Source organism: Ictidomys tridecemlineatus, chromosome 10, assembly GCF_052094955.1.
Source record: "Ictidomys tridecemlineatus isolate mIctTri1 chromosome 10, mIctTri1.hap1, whole genome shotgun sequence".
NCBI lineage: Eukaryota > Metazoa > Chordata > Mammalia > Rodentia > Sciuridae > Ictidomys > Ictidomys tridecemlineatus.
In genome coordinates, this window is record NC_135486.1 from 81753185 (window position 1) to 81766898 (window position 13714).

At 38.9% G+C, this 13714-nt stretch overlaps 1 protein-coding gene across 19 annotated transcripts in view; it reads right to left on the bottom strand.

Moving 5' to 3' along the window:
- Positions 1–3050: 3050 nt before the first annotated feature.
- Positions 3051–13714, bottom strand: part of Mllt10 (MLLT10 histone lysine methyltransferase DOT1L cofactor) — a 189860-nt gene continuing 179196 nt past the window's right edge. For 17 of the 19 annotated variants that reach the window (XM_040277627.2, XM_078023328.1, XM_040277629.2 and 14 more), the window contains 3 exons: positions 12776–12872; positions 6494–6694; positions 3051–4751 (listed from right to left, as the gene is read on the bottom strand). In XM_040277627.2, coding sequence (XP_040133561.1) covers positions 4707–4751; positions 6494–6694; positions 12776–12872 — 343 coding nt within the window. In that variant the 3' untranslated portion in view covers positions 3051–4706. Of the gene's footprint in view, positions 4752–5738; positions 5866–6493; positions 6695–12775; positions 12873–13714 lie in introns of those variants that run through there. The other 2 variants (XR_002484032.3, XM_040277630.2) reach the window with 2 other exon arrangements.

Genomic DNA, 13714 nt, shown 5'->3' on the forward strand with positions numbered 1-13714 from the left:
TGGCCATGACAGGGTAGCAATGCTTGAGCACAGTGGATCCAGGTTTACACAGCTCCCACCCCGGCCCCACTGGAAAGGGCAGGTGGAACCACACCTTGGGTACAGCTCACAATTAATGCAGAATCAAGGGACATCCCAGTTCCACCTGCAGCCACATCCAGGTCTTTCTTTCTCCTTACCACTGGCACCTGGGAGAGGCAGAGCATGAGAACAGGATAGCCTACTTCTGCTACAAGGAGGGTGGAACTGTGCTGGGAGCTAAAGCCACACATTTGGGTTGCACTCAAAATTGATCACAATGTGACTGCATTCTAGGCAATGCTGGATCTCTGAGCTACACCCCCAGCACTCACATTTTTAAAAGTGGTTATGATGCCAGGAATTCCAGGAACACACCTGGAATTCCAGCTATTTCAGAGGTTGAGGCAGGAGGATCGCCAAATTTGAGGTAAGTCTGGGCAATTCAGCAAGACCTTGCTGCAAAATACAAAAAGGCTGGGGATGTAGCTCAGCAGCAGAGTGTCCCTGGGTTCAATCCCTACTACCACAAACACAAAAGTAACTGTGAGGACCTAACAGTGTTAAAAAGTGCCCTGCAGGTGCCTATGCAGTGTCTGCTCTACAGTCACAACTACAACACCAGACTCCAAAGAGTCGGAGAAATTCAAGTGGATATAAAGGACAAGTCTGAGACCACGGGAAGGATTGTGTCCCTCACCAAGGAAGGAATCGGCTCCACAGGGAAGAGCTGCCAAACTCAAGCTGTTTGTGAACAAAAGTCAGTCAAATGAAATCCACATTTCACAGGAATCTTACAGAACAGTACAGTCAGTCAAGAGGTGTGCAAAACACATTTCCTTTGTTGCAAATAACAGTTGGATTGAACTTTCAACAACATGAAAAATAATTTAAGAAAAAAACAACTTCCTGGGCTGGTGTATGTAACTCAGTGGTAGACGCTCACAGACACACGCAAAGCCCTGGGTTCTATCCCCAGTGCCACAACATAAACAATTTTTAACAGATTTCTAAACGTGTATAAAAGTTCACAGCTGATTTTGAAAGACCTAGTTTAATTTACACAGATAACATGGAAAATGAAACACTGACAACAAATAAAACAGATGAACAGTATTTGAGATTTCTATTCAAAAGTACATGACCCACTCACAAAAGCAAAATTCCTTTTCCTTGTAAGGCACCTTTCCTATAAAATTCCCAGAGATTATCCTGCCTGTCCACATAGTTTAGGGATCATTCCTTCCTTTCCTCCCCTGTTTGGTGACACAAAATTAAGAAAACAATATGGTGGCTTGTATTTCTTGGCCTTCACTCTTCATGCTTGATCTTGACCACAACCCAGCACATGCCCGGGCCCAATACACAGGGGTGACTCAGAATCCAGCCAAGACAAACCCCTCGGGGCCAGCAACTCAGCAGCAGCTCTTCAGATGCTTCCTCAAGCACAAGGCTCACTTGAGGGCCAAAAAGGCCAGCAGCCAGGCTCACCTCCAGCGCCACACGCCAGTAAGCACTGAAAGCACACAAGCCACACCAAGGAGCTACTACCAATAAGGACCGGAATAAAGGACATGTTTGGTTTTCATTGGTGGTGCTAGGGATGAACTCTGGGCTCACACATGCTCCACAAGTGCCCTCCCACTGAGCTACATCCCCAGCAAGGATACACTTTTAAGATTAAGTTAGAAACTGCACATCCAAGTAATATTTCATTTATTGTCAATTGCTTGGAGAGTTTGCAAATTAAAGAAATAAATAATGGATGAACCACCTGTCATTCTAGCAAACTAGAATCAAATAATTTTCATCTATGTATTTAAAAACTCTCCAGGGCTGTGCACAGTGGCGCACATCTGTCTGTAATCCCAGAGACTTGGGAGGGTAAGGCAGGAGGACTGCAAGTTCAAAGCCAGTCTCAGCAATTTAGTAAGGCCCTAAACAACATAACTAGGCCCAATCTCAAAATAAAAAATAAAAATGGCTGGGGGATGTGGCTCAGTGGTTAACTGCCCCTGGGAAGGGTTCCTACAAAAGAGGAAGCAGTAGCAGGAAGGAGGAAAAACACACACACATATATACAAACCCTCTTTCCAGGAACCTAGAACCAGTTTTTCTTATTCACTACACCCTAATTACCAGAAACAAATTACAAATCAGTATTTTTTGGGTTTTTTTTTAACTTATTTTTTAGTTTTAGGTGGACACAACATCTTCATTTTTATTTATTTATTTGTTTGTTTGTTTGTTTGTTTATTGTGGTGCTGAGGGTCGGACTCAGTGCCTACTACATGCCAAGCGAGCACACTACCACTCAAGTCACATCCCCAGCCCCCAGATCAGTATATTTTGATTCAATTAAAACTGGGATAAAATATGGGCATTTATGTTTTGAAAAGTGCCATAGGCAATTCTGATGCTTCGAAGACCTAACCCAAGAACCATCAGCTAAATTTGTATTTTTCTTTCAGGGAACACCCCTAGTTATAGCTGACTATTTATTTATTTATTTTAAATTTTTATTTTTTAGTTGTAGTTGGACACAACACCTTTATTTCACTTATTTATCTTTTTTATGTGGTGCTGAGGATCGAACCCAAGGTTTCGCACATGGGAGGCGAGTGCTCTACCGCTGAGCTACAACCCCAACCTCATAGCTGACTATTTAAACCAGACAAATTTAATCTTTACCAAGTATGAATGCTACTTTACTAATGGGCTATAATGAATGATCTCATTTGGAAATGATTTTCCTTTTATCTCCACTGAGATAAAAGGAAAATTTTCCCTCTTTATTGCATTAAAGAGAATGAGTGCATTCTCTCCTCTCCTCTCTCATGATTTTCTGGAGTTTCTGAGTATATAGTTGCCTTGCTCTGCACATAGTTCTCACACTGTACAAAATCCACTCGTGAAAAGAGTTCAGATAAGTCTAAGGTGACATTATACAGATACTCCCAATAAAAAGCCCACCCAGGCCTGCTGGAATGCACTACATGCTGCTGCCCCTACCAAACAAGAATGGCACAGGGTTATGAACATTATTAAATTTTATTAACAAAAACTTTGTACATTTTAATACATGTGGAATTTTACATCTAGGTAAAATAACAACACATTCAAAATTTACCATTTATACAAATCGTTACAGAATAACAACCAGTGGGTTAAATAAGTAAAATAAACCACACTGATTTTTTTAATTATCTACAAAAGGCTTGACTTTCTTTAAAATTCCCCTGAACATATAAAAATAAATTAATTTTACTTTTCAATTAAATCTACCAATTAGAAATATTACAAATCAAAATATCAATGTTATCTTATGAATTTTTCACAATACAAAACAGATTCACAAAACCTTATTTACAGAAATGAGGTAAGAACTGTGCAATGTTTAACCAAGAGACATATTGCAGAATTAACATGTTCTTCCAGCTAAGTACACAGTGGAGGTCTAATTACAGCTGGGTCTTTTCCACTAATAATTCACACATTTAAGAACAGATCAATGATTATGTCCCCAATTGTTAATTTATTACTCTGCTGTACTGTCACATCAAGAGCATGGCTATCTGAAGTGGAAGGGATGTAATACAGGTTTCACCTGCTTTGGGAACTGTAGTGGTGTGGAGAGTGTGTGTGTGGGGGGGGTCAGTAATGGGAAGCTGTTTAAATAAAACAAACATATACTCTTATAAAATCCACTCATTTTCTTGTGACTCATTAGTGGATAAATACCCAGGTAATAGTTTTGCCTGAGCTATCTACAGTGGCATAGAAAGTTTTCAATAAAGGCAGAAGCATGGGGAAGGCTGCTGGTGAAAGTGCTGTTCTTCTACTCACAGGGCCGGCTGGCTGGAGACCTGCTGTCTAGAGCCGCTTCTACCCCAAGAGGTGCTAATAGGCACTTGGTTAAGGCCAGACCCTACCAGCAGTTTCCAGAGTAGCCTCTTTCTGAAAGAAGTCTTTTGCTTTGAATTGATCTAGTTTCCCCAGCAGCCTTAGAACTCAAGGTCTCTTTAAAAACACTAAAGAAAAAGCATTTAGCAAATGAAAATTACCTTTAGCAGAAGCACACATTACCATCCTAACTTGATTACCAAAACTGGCCAAATCTCATTAGAAAGGCAACTTTTTAAACAAAGTTTGCAGTAGATGACCTATATAATTGCAATATTTAATGAATAAAAATTACCGGAAAAGAAAGTTGACAGTTCCTTGAAATTTAAGATCTGACTTACAGAGAGCAAGCAAAATGGAGCCCAAATAAGAGATCATATTTCATATCCCAACTTGCACAAGACCAAGTAGCTTGTATATGGAACAAGTGTTTAGTTTTGCTATTTGTATCTCTAATTTATAACAAAACTAGTTGTGCACCAACTACATTAAACTTTTCATGGGTTGATAAACTCATTGCATGTAAATTATTTCATTGACAAAAGTTATTAAATTTTCTCTGAAAGTTCAAAAACTTTTGGGTTGGGGTAGGGACGTGGGAATTCCATTTCAGTGCAACAAAAGCAACAAGAAAATTAATCAAAGCCTTACAAGAAAGTCCTGTGGCAATCCTTGGTTGTGCAGTTTCTTGTTGCATTTCTTCATAGCTGTAGCAAGGACTGCAACAGCAGCCAGGTGAAGTGCCAGAGCAGCAGGATAAGCAACTTTTAGATGCTTCTCAAATGTCAACTTTTCTCTTGAGCTACAGGCCCAGTTTTATCACTAAGTCTCTGCAGTTAAAACAAACAAAAATATCAGATGCATTAGTTGAATAAATTTTGAACAACACTTGCGGTATTATCCTCTTTAAATGAAATCGTAACAGATAAACTGTGGTATACAGTTATGCCTTTTCTTCTGCAAGTTGGCATGGCTACTTTTCAGTATAATGTAAAGCCATGAATTTAATAGTAACTACTTTCAAAACATTAAATTTAGTAGTATTCCAAAATAAAAGAGGCAGTGTGCCCACCTGTGGAATAGAACTCCCAAGGCAAGAATGCAGAATTCATCCACCCAAATCAACTTTATGATGAGTTTTTTTTATGGGCTACGAAAGTCACAGGCTCTGGTCTCACATTTGCTATTTGTCCTTTGAGCTTTAACCTCTTTGACTCTCCTTTTGCTGTCTATAAACAAGTGCAGTCACTACCTGTTAAAGGGTGAAATCGCATATGCCATGTATCTGACAAGGACGCTTGCCACCTGGCAGGGAAGTGGTGAGTCTCACTTCCTGGCCCTGCTCACCCCTATTAGCTAATCAGTAGGTAATCTGTTCATTTTTATATTTATTATTGTGGTTCTCCTACCAAAAAATACAACTCATACTACATAACTCAGGAAACATAAGTTTGCAATTTATTCACTTTTTAACACAAAAAGTAAAACTAGTGAACAAAAGAGTAGAAAAAGAGTACAAAAATTTCTAAATTAATACAGAATCACTGATATTTCCCATGTTAGCAAAACAGTGGAGAAGTAACAAGGTTTGTGATAACAGTATTCACAATCAGGAAGTTGGCAAAACAAGAAGACAAACAAAAAGCATTAAAGAGTTAATGAAAAACAATTATCCTGTATTTTCAACCAGTTCTCATTACTAAATAAAAACTGAAGCTTCTGAAGACTAAAAACACAGTAGACAGAAATTTTTCAAAAGTAAATGGGAAATAGCAAACACTGTGACTTTTAACACTTTTATTTGCCAAGTCTCCCACCTCATTCTTCCCCTTCTTCCTTTTCCTGATGTCCAGTCTCCATTCTATATCCCAATATCCTTCATCTAACAGGGTTCTGCCCTCAACTGGACTTTAGGGGACACATTTATACTCCAGTAAAGTAGACCTGATTGAAGGGGAGAATTAATAGAAAGAAACAGCCTTAAAACGTGTGCCATTGTATGTACAGCATACTGTTCCTGCATCCATTGTTAATTTATCTTAACTTTTACATTGAAAGGGTAAAGATGCTATCACTTATACGTAATAAAATATTTAAATTCCACTAAAATGTGACTGTGATTTACTTTTTTAAAAATACGGAAGAATACTTTTATTACCTGTTCTAAAATTTATATATTAGTTATAATTCAATTTTAAAAAATACTTTGTATCAAAATAGAAATAGTCCTAAAATATACAGACTGCTCTATATAAATAGGAAAATCAATAAGCAAAGTCACTAGGAAAACAGCTATTTTCGTTGGATTGGACTGTCCCATACAACTTGCTAACTAAAACACATTTTCATTTTGAAAATTATACAACAGATGCAAACCTATATGCAGATTAAAATCAAGATACTCAAGAGGTATATAAATTGGATTAGGTCCTTTGTGTTTATAATATCCAGCTGCTGAAACAATTGGTTTATCAGAGGAATAATATGTTTTTTAAGAGACTAGAAAACAATCTAAGATTAATCAATACAGTTCTTATTACTTCATCAGCTGTAACACAGAACACACACTTACTGTGACTTTCTGACTTGCACTGTCTCCATGGATGGTGAGGAAGGGGTTGGTGGTAGCCGAGTGAAGTGGGGGCGCCTGAGTACCTGCAAGAAGGTTGTTGATGGGTATCTGCGCAGGGCCAGGGATCTGCAGCTGCTGAAGTTCCGGTGGGTGGTGCTGCTGGTGCTGCATCAGCTGATACAGAAAGGCCTGGTGCTGTTCCTAAGGCCAAATCATGGGATAAAATAAGTTCCTAGTCACAGAAGTCAGCAACGTCAGCCTTTTGTATTTCTCTCTTTACTTTAACATTAGATATTTAAGTGATGTGTCACTTTACACTATTAAAGAAATCAAGAATCTGACCTAGAAAACAAGCTGCATTGAATAATCCCCATCTACTATAAAATGTCAGTATCACCAGTGAACAGCTTATTTTCAAAACAGGGCAAATATAGAAGACCTCTGTTAAAATTAGGTTGCCCATGATGATCAAGGAAAAGAGCAACTTAGATGAGTCACAGTTATCTTTGATTCAGAACGTATCATGTGGCTGGGCACAGTGACACACGCCTGTATTTCTAGTGACTGAGGAGGCTGAGGCAAGAGGATCTCAAGTTCAAGGCTAACCTCAGCAACTTTGTGCGAACCTGCCTCAAAATAAAAAATTAAAAGAAAGGACTGGGGGCTGGGGTTGTAGCTCAGTGGCAGAGCACTTGCCTAAGCACCTGTGAGGCACTGGGTTCAATCTTTAGCACCATATACAAAAATAAGCAAATAAAATAAAGGCATGCTGTCCATGAGGAGAGAGGAGAAGAGAGAAAAGGGAAAGAAGAGAGGAGAGGAGAAGTGAGGGAGAGGAGAAGAGAGGAAGAGAAGATGAAGAGAAGGGATGTAGGTCAGTGGTAAAGTGCACCTGGATTCAATCCCCAGTATCCCTCTCCCTCCCCATATGCACAAATAGGGGGGGGGGTGCATCATATGAACCAAATCTTTCCCTTACCAGACTTAAAACAACTTTAAAAAGTTTCATACCTCACAAAGGGTCTCTCTTAATGAAGTTATGAACTATGCTTTATAGCAAACATACAGTCTACTCAACAGACATTTCCTGAGCACTTACTATGAAGTAGGCACTGTTTTTTAGGAAGACAGGGTCCCTGGCTGCCTACCCTGAGAGATTAGGGAGAGACAAATAAGACAAAAATGTTCCAATGTGATTATTGTAAAGGGAAAGGGGTATGTGAGAGAGCCTGCTGAGGTAGGGTGGTCCCGTTGCAATTTTAAATAGACAGGTTAAGGCAGATCTCATTGAGAAGTTAACATCTAGACAGAGAGCTGAGTGGATATGGAGTAAGGAGGGGACCTCTAGGCAGGTGGATCAGCCAATGCCAGTGGCCCACAGAGCAGCATATCCAGGACCAGCAAGGAGTTCAATGAGGCTGGAGTAAGTACACAGGGTGTGGGAGAAGAATGCAGGGCTCACAGTTCCACATCATGAAGACTCTCCTTTTATATAAAATAAAATGGGAAGCCGATGGAAGGTTTTGAGCAGAGTGACATAATCTGACTTTAGATTTCTTGATAGAGTCGATGTGGGGTGTATCACAGAAAGAACAGACTAGAGGGTTTTGGGCTTGACCAACTAGAAGGATGCTCATCTGAGGTGGAGAAAACTGGGTGGAGCAGGTTTGTGGAAGATCAGCAGTTCAGTTCATGACACAATATGTTTAAAATGTCTTTTAAGATTTGCAAGTTGAAGTGAGACGTGGTGTCACATGCCTATAATCCCAGCTGCTAGGGAGGCTGAGACGGGAGGATCTCAAGTTCAAAGCCAGCCTCAGCAATGGCAAGGTGCTAAGCAACTTTTATTTCGAGACCCTGTTAGGGTCAGTGGTTCAGTATCCCTGAGTTCAATCCCTAGCGCCTCCCCCAAAAGTAAAGGATTTGCAAATGGAGATATTGAGTAAAGCAGTTGGATGCAGAAATACAAAATTCCAAAGACAGGCCTAGGATGAAGATGTACACAGTAAACATAATTTAGAGATGTGACTGGAGGCGCTCACTAAATTCTAGGGTACCGAAAGTGAGAGGCTAAAGAAAAGAGGGAAACCCAAGAAATTAGGCAAAAAAGGAAGAACTGGTTAGGTAGGAAGAAAAGCAAAATAATGAGGAATCATGGAATTCGTGGGAAGAACATGTTTCGAAGAGCAAGAAAAGTGATCAACTCTGTCTAATGCTATTGCCAGATCAGGTAAGATGAAGAATGAGGACTGACCATTAGGTTTCACAAAGTGAATGTCTCCTGGGAGGCAATAAGAAACAGTGCTGTCCTGGTTTGAGAAGTGAGTCATACAAGAGTTACTTTTAAGTTGGAGTTGCATGTGCCTGTAATAATAATTTTACCTACATAAAGTCTGCCCACAAAGGAACAAGCTTCACCTGTCAATGTGGCTAATGAAGAAAAAGGGAGCATTTAAACCTCTTTGTCTTCATGGTCTGAGTCAATAATTTGTGCTGAAATTTCATTAACCATGTCTTAGAAATGAGAAGTCTGAACATACTATTATTATTTAAAAACTTAACAAAAAGAGACCCAAATAAACTGAGTTTTAGTATTTCCTACTAAGACAAGAGGTAAGAAAATAACATCACATTTTAGTATAAATGCGGGTTTTGGGTTCTTTTCCAAGGGGTTGAAGGGGGAGTGGTTCTGAAGATTTAACAAAAGAGGCACTTTTATCACTGAGCTACATTCCCCAGGTGCCCCCCTCCCTTTTAAATTTTGAGACAGGATCTCACTCAGTTGTTGAGGCTGGTTTTGAACTCATGATCCTCCTTGCCTCAGCCTCCTGAGCCACTGTGCCCAGCTTCAAACATTTAAGAATTTAGATGCAATCTATTTAAAACATTTTTTTTAGTTGTAGATAGACACACTATCTTTATTTATTTAATTTTATGTGGTGCTGAGGATCGAACCCACGAACTAGGCGAGCCTCGTGCATACTAGGCAAGTGCTCTATCACTGTGCCACAACCCCAGCCCTTAGATATTTTTTAAAAAAAACAAACTATTTTTATACAATGTAAAACAGTGTCAGTTTTGACTCGGTCAAAACAAGTCTTTTCCATACATATTTTTACTAAAGCAAGAGAGTACATATTTTCTTTATTTTTTAAATATTATTTTAGATGTTGATGGATCTTTATTTTATTCATTTATTTATATGTGGTGCTGAGAATCGATCCCAGGGCCTCACACATGCTAGGCAAGTGCTCTGCCACTGAGCCACAACCCTAGTCCCAGAGAGTACGTATTTTCAAAAGAAACTATAGACAAAGTCTGGATGGCTGGCACCCCATATTAATTAATTAATGCATTCTCCAAATAGCGAAATTAAAGTGTGCTACAGAAATGGGGCTGAAGAAAAGTCATATAGCTTGTCTGGGCCTGACTTTATAATGATGAACAGAGAGAGCCAATACTGCCCTTGCACTTGAGCCTCACAGTTCCATGTGTGACTTTGTCAAGTCTTTCACCTTTCTCCAAGATACATATTTCTCAGCTTTTTCTTTCCTCTATAAGATATACCCCTATCTATCTCATTCTCTGTTCCAGAAACTTTACTTCTAGTTAAGAAAATCAGCAGCCAGGTGCAGTGGTACACACCTGTAATCCCACCAACTCAAGGCTGAGGTAGATGGATCATAAGCTTGAGGCCAGCCTGGGCAACTTAATGAGACCCTGTCTCAAAAATTAAAAGAAAATAAAAGGGTTGGAGATGTAGCTCAGTGATACAGCACTCCGGGAATCAATCATCAGAATCACAAAAGCCCAGAAACATAATGGGCTAGGAGTGTAGCTCAGTGGTAAAGGGCCTGTTTGCATGTGTATAAGGCCCTGGGTTTGATCCCCAGCACAACAGAGGGAAAAAAAAAAAAAAAAAAACGGAAACATTAAAAGCATAATTTCCTCAGCTTCTTATCATAAATGATTAATGGCAGTGCTTTCTGCCCTGGCATTCCAGTGAGCTGCTTTATCTCCTCTTCCTTAACAACCCTGCTGCTCTGCTAGAACCCTTCCTCTCCTACACCAGGAAATTTCCCTTCAACATATACAATTGTAATATTCAAATTGAACAAAAACAGACCCTTATGCTATGTATTTTTTTTCTTTTGCTGCCTATTTTCTCTGATTTTTTTCAGTTAAAAAATGTCTTGAGTGCTGGGTGCAGTGGTGGCTCTTGCCTGTAAGCCTAGCAAGTCGGAGGCTGAGACAGGAGGATTGCAAGTTTGAGGCCAGGTTCAGCAATTTAGCAAGGTCCTAAGCAACTTAGTGAGATCTTGTTTCAAAATAAAAAATAAAAAGGACTGGAGATATGGCTCAGTGGTAAAGTGCCCCTGGATTCAATCTTCAGTGCTATGTAAATAAATATCTCATCATTATTGGGTTCAAAACCCACTCATTAATTCTAAAAAAAAAACACAAAAAACAAAACCAAAAAACTATAGTTAGACAAAACAAGATTGACAAAACTGGGGGCCGTGTGTGATAGCTTATGCCTGTAATCCTAGTGGGTCAGGAGGCTGAGGCAGGAGGATCACTAGTTCAAATCCAGCCTCAGCAACAGCAAGGCACTAAGCAACTCAGTGAGACCCTGTCTCTAAAAAGAGCCAAAACAGGGCTGGGGACATGGCTCAGTGGCAGTGGTGCCCCTAAGTTCAATCCCTGGTACCAAAAAAAGATGACAAAACTAGGATAATTATTAAAGCCAAGTGACAGAACGATGGGTATGTGAGGTTTCAGTATACTCTACTCTACTCTTTATGTATATACGAACATTCCCAAAGTACAAAGATTTTGTCTTCAAAGACCACCAATGGCCAGGCATGATGGTGGCACATGCCTGTAATCTTGGCTACTTGGGAGGCAGAAGGCCTGCTATTTTGATGTCAGTGTGGGCAAATTATCAAGACCCTGTCTCGAAATAAATTTTAAAAGGGGCTGGGATCTGACTAGCACGTTCAAGGGCCCAGGTTCAATCCCCAGTAACCCACTCCCTCAAACAAAATAAAACAAAACCTACCACCAGTCGCTTTCTATTTATTATACTTCAAACAAAATATGAACTTCCTGCCACAGCCAAACAAGGCAACATGTGATTTCTTGATAGTACCTCCCTTACCTCTCAACTGCTCTCTTGCTGCCTACCTTCTAGTCTTCCAGAACCTAACACATGCCAGGTCTTTACAAATGCTTCTGCCTTGAATATACCTTCTCTTTCCCCAAAGTAAAAAAAGACATACTCTTCAACTTTTATGCAGGTCTTTGTTCAAAAAATCATTAACACCCCCCCCTCCCCAAAGAAGGTGCAGCAACCTATCTAAAAAGGTCCTTAGTGGGGCCAGAGATGTAGCTTGCCTAGCATGAGTGAAGCCCTGGGATCAATCCACAGAGCCACCTAAATAAGTAAATAAAATAACAAGGCCCCATCTCATTATTCTCTATCCCTTCATTATGCTTTTTTCTTCTCAGTATCACTATGAAAAAGCACCTAATTACTGTCTTTCTCCCTTATCAAAATGAAGCTCCATGAAAACACAGACTTATATCTTTTTAAAATTTCTTTATTTTCAGGGGCTGAGGCTGTGGCTCAGCAGTAGAGCATTCACCTAGCATGTGCAAGGTTCTGGTTTCGGTCCTCAGCACCATATAAAAATAAATAAAATAAAGGTATTATGTTCAACTACAACTAAAAAAAAAATTAAAAAATTGTTCTTTTCAGATATACACGAATGCAGGGTGCATTTTGACATTTCATTGTACATGATGTGGAATTATGCTGATCGTATTCATATGTGATCATAGGAAAGTTACGTCCGATTCATTCTACTTTCTTATTCCCAATCTTAATGCACCATTATATCACAACAGCCTATAACAGTGACTATTAGGACTGAACCCAGGGGTGCCTTACCACTTAGCTAGTTTTGGGATAGGATCTCACTAAGATGCTGACATTGCCCTTGAACCTGTGATCCTCCTGCCTCAGCTTTCTGAGTTGCTCGGTATGTGCCAGTGAGCCTGGCCTATGATACATGTTCTAATATGTGTAGATTAATGGCTGAATGTAATATCACCTCAGGTATACCAATTATACCAAATGATGGGCAAAATTTTTGGATTATGCATTCAATAAAGTTATTTCACAAGTGAATAATCAATACCTACCTTAATTATTGTAATTCCTATTACAGTTTAGAACACTTGCTCTAAAAAAAATCAAATGTTATCAAAAGAACTTACTGGTGTGAGCTGTTGAGAATTTAACAACTGCTGAAATTGCTGTTGATGAATTAGTATTTGTCTTTGCTGGTCAGAAAGTAATCCTAGTCCTGAGGCACTGAAAAATGATTAAAATTCTTACTTTCTACTACACACTTCTACTAAAGTCTTTTTTTAAATGTATAATGAAAGAAAACTGATTAAGTATTTGATTGAAAAGTTAACAAATTTTTAACCATAACATTTTAAAAAAAATTAATTATGTACAAATTATTTCTTCTCTTTCTATATAGAGCTAAACAAGAATTCACATTGCCAAGAAGTGTTTGTTTCTATTTTTATTATAAACCAAGCAAGCACAAATTTGTTATGGAATAGAAATTTACATGTGTTTATAACAAAGCACATGTAACATCTTTCATTATTCAAATATAGCTTAACCCACACTAAGTAATACATACTTAAAACAAAGACAGAATCCGCCATTATTTAAACCTAGCCCTTTTTGGGGGGTGGGAGTGGGTGGGGGCAGTGCTGGAAATCAAATTGTACATGCTAGGCAAGCACTCTACCATTGAGCCACATCCCCAGACCTTAATATATCCTTTTTTTTTTTTTTATGGTCCCAGTGGCCAATAAAATTAAGCATCGGTTGGGGGAAAAGGAGGGGAAAAAAACAAAAAAGCCAGAAGAAATAGCTTACTAGTATCCAGTGCAAATCATTCAAAATTACTCTCTTAAAATATGTTTAATAAAACATGGTTCTATTATTATCCTTATTTTGAACAAATATTCAAGTGAAACTCTAATACAATGAAAACTAGTGAATCTTGCTTCCTGGAAATCCAAGAAACACTTTGAATAGAAAGTTAAGAAACTAGTATCAGTAGTGATAACCAATATAGTATTACTCTTCTTCAGAACTTATGATACATATGAATAAAATATACAGGGGAATGA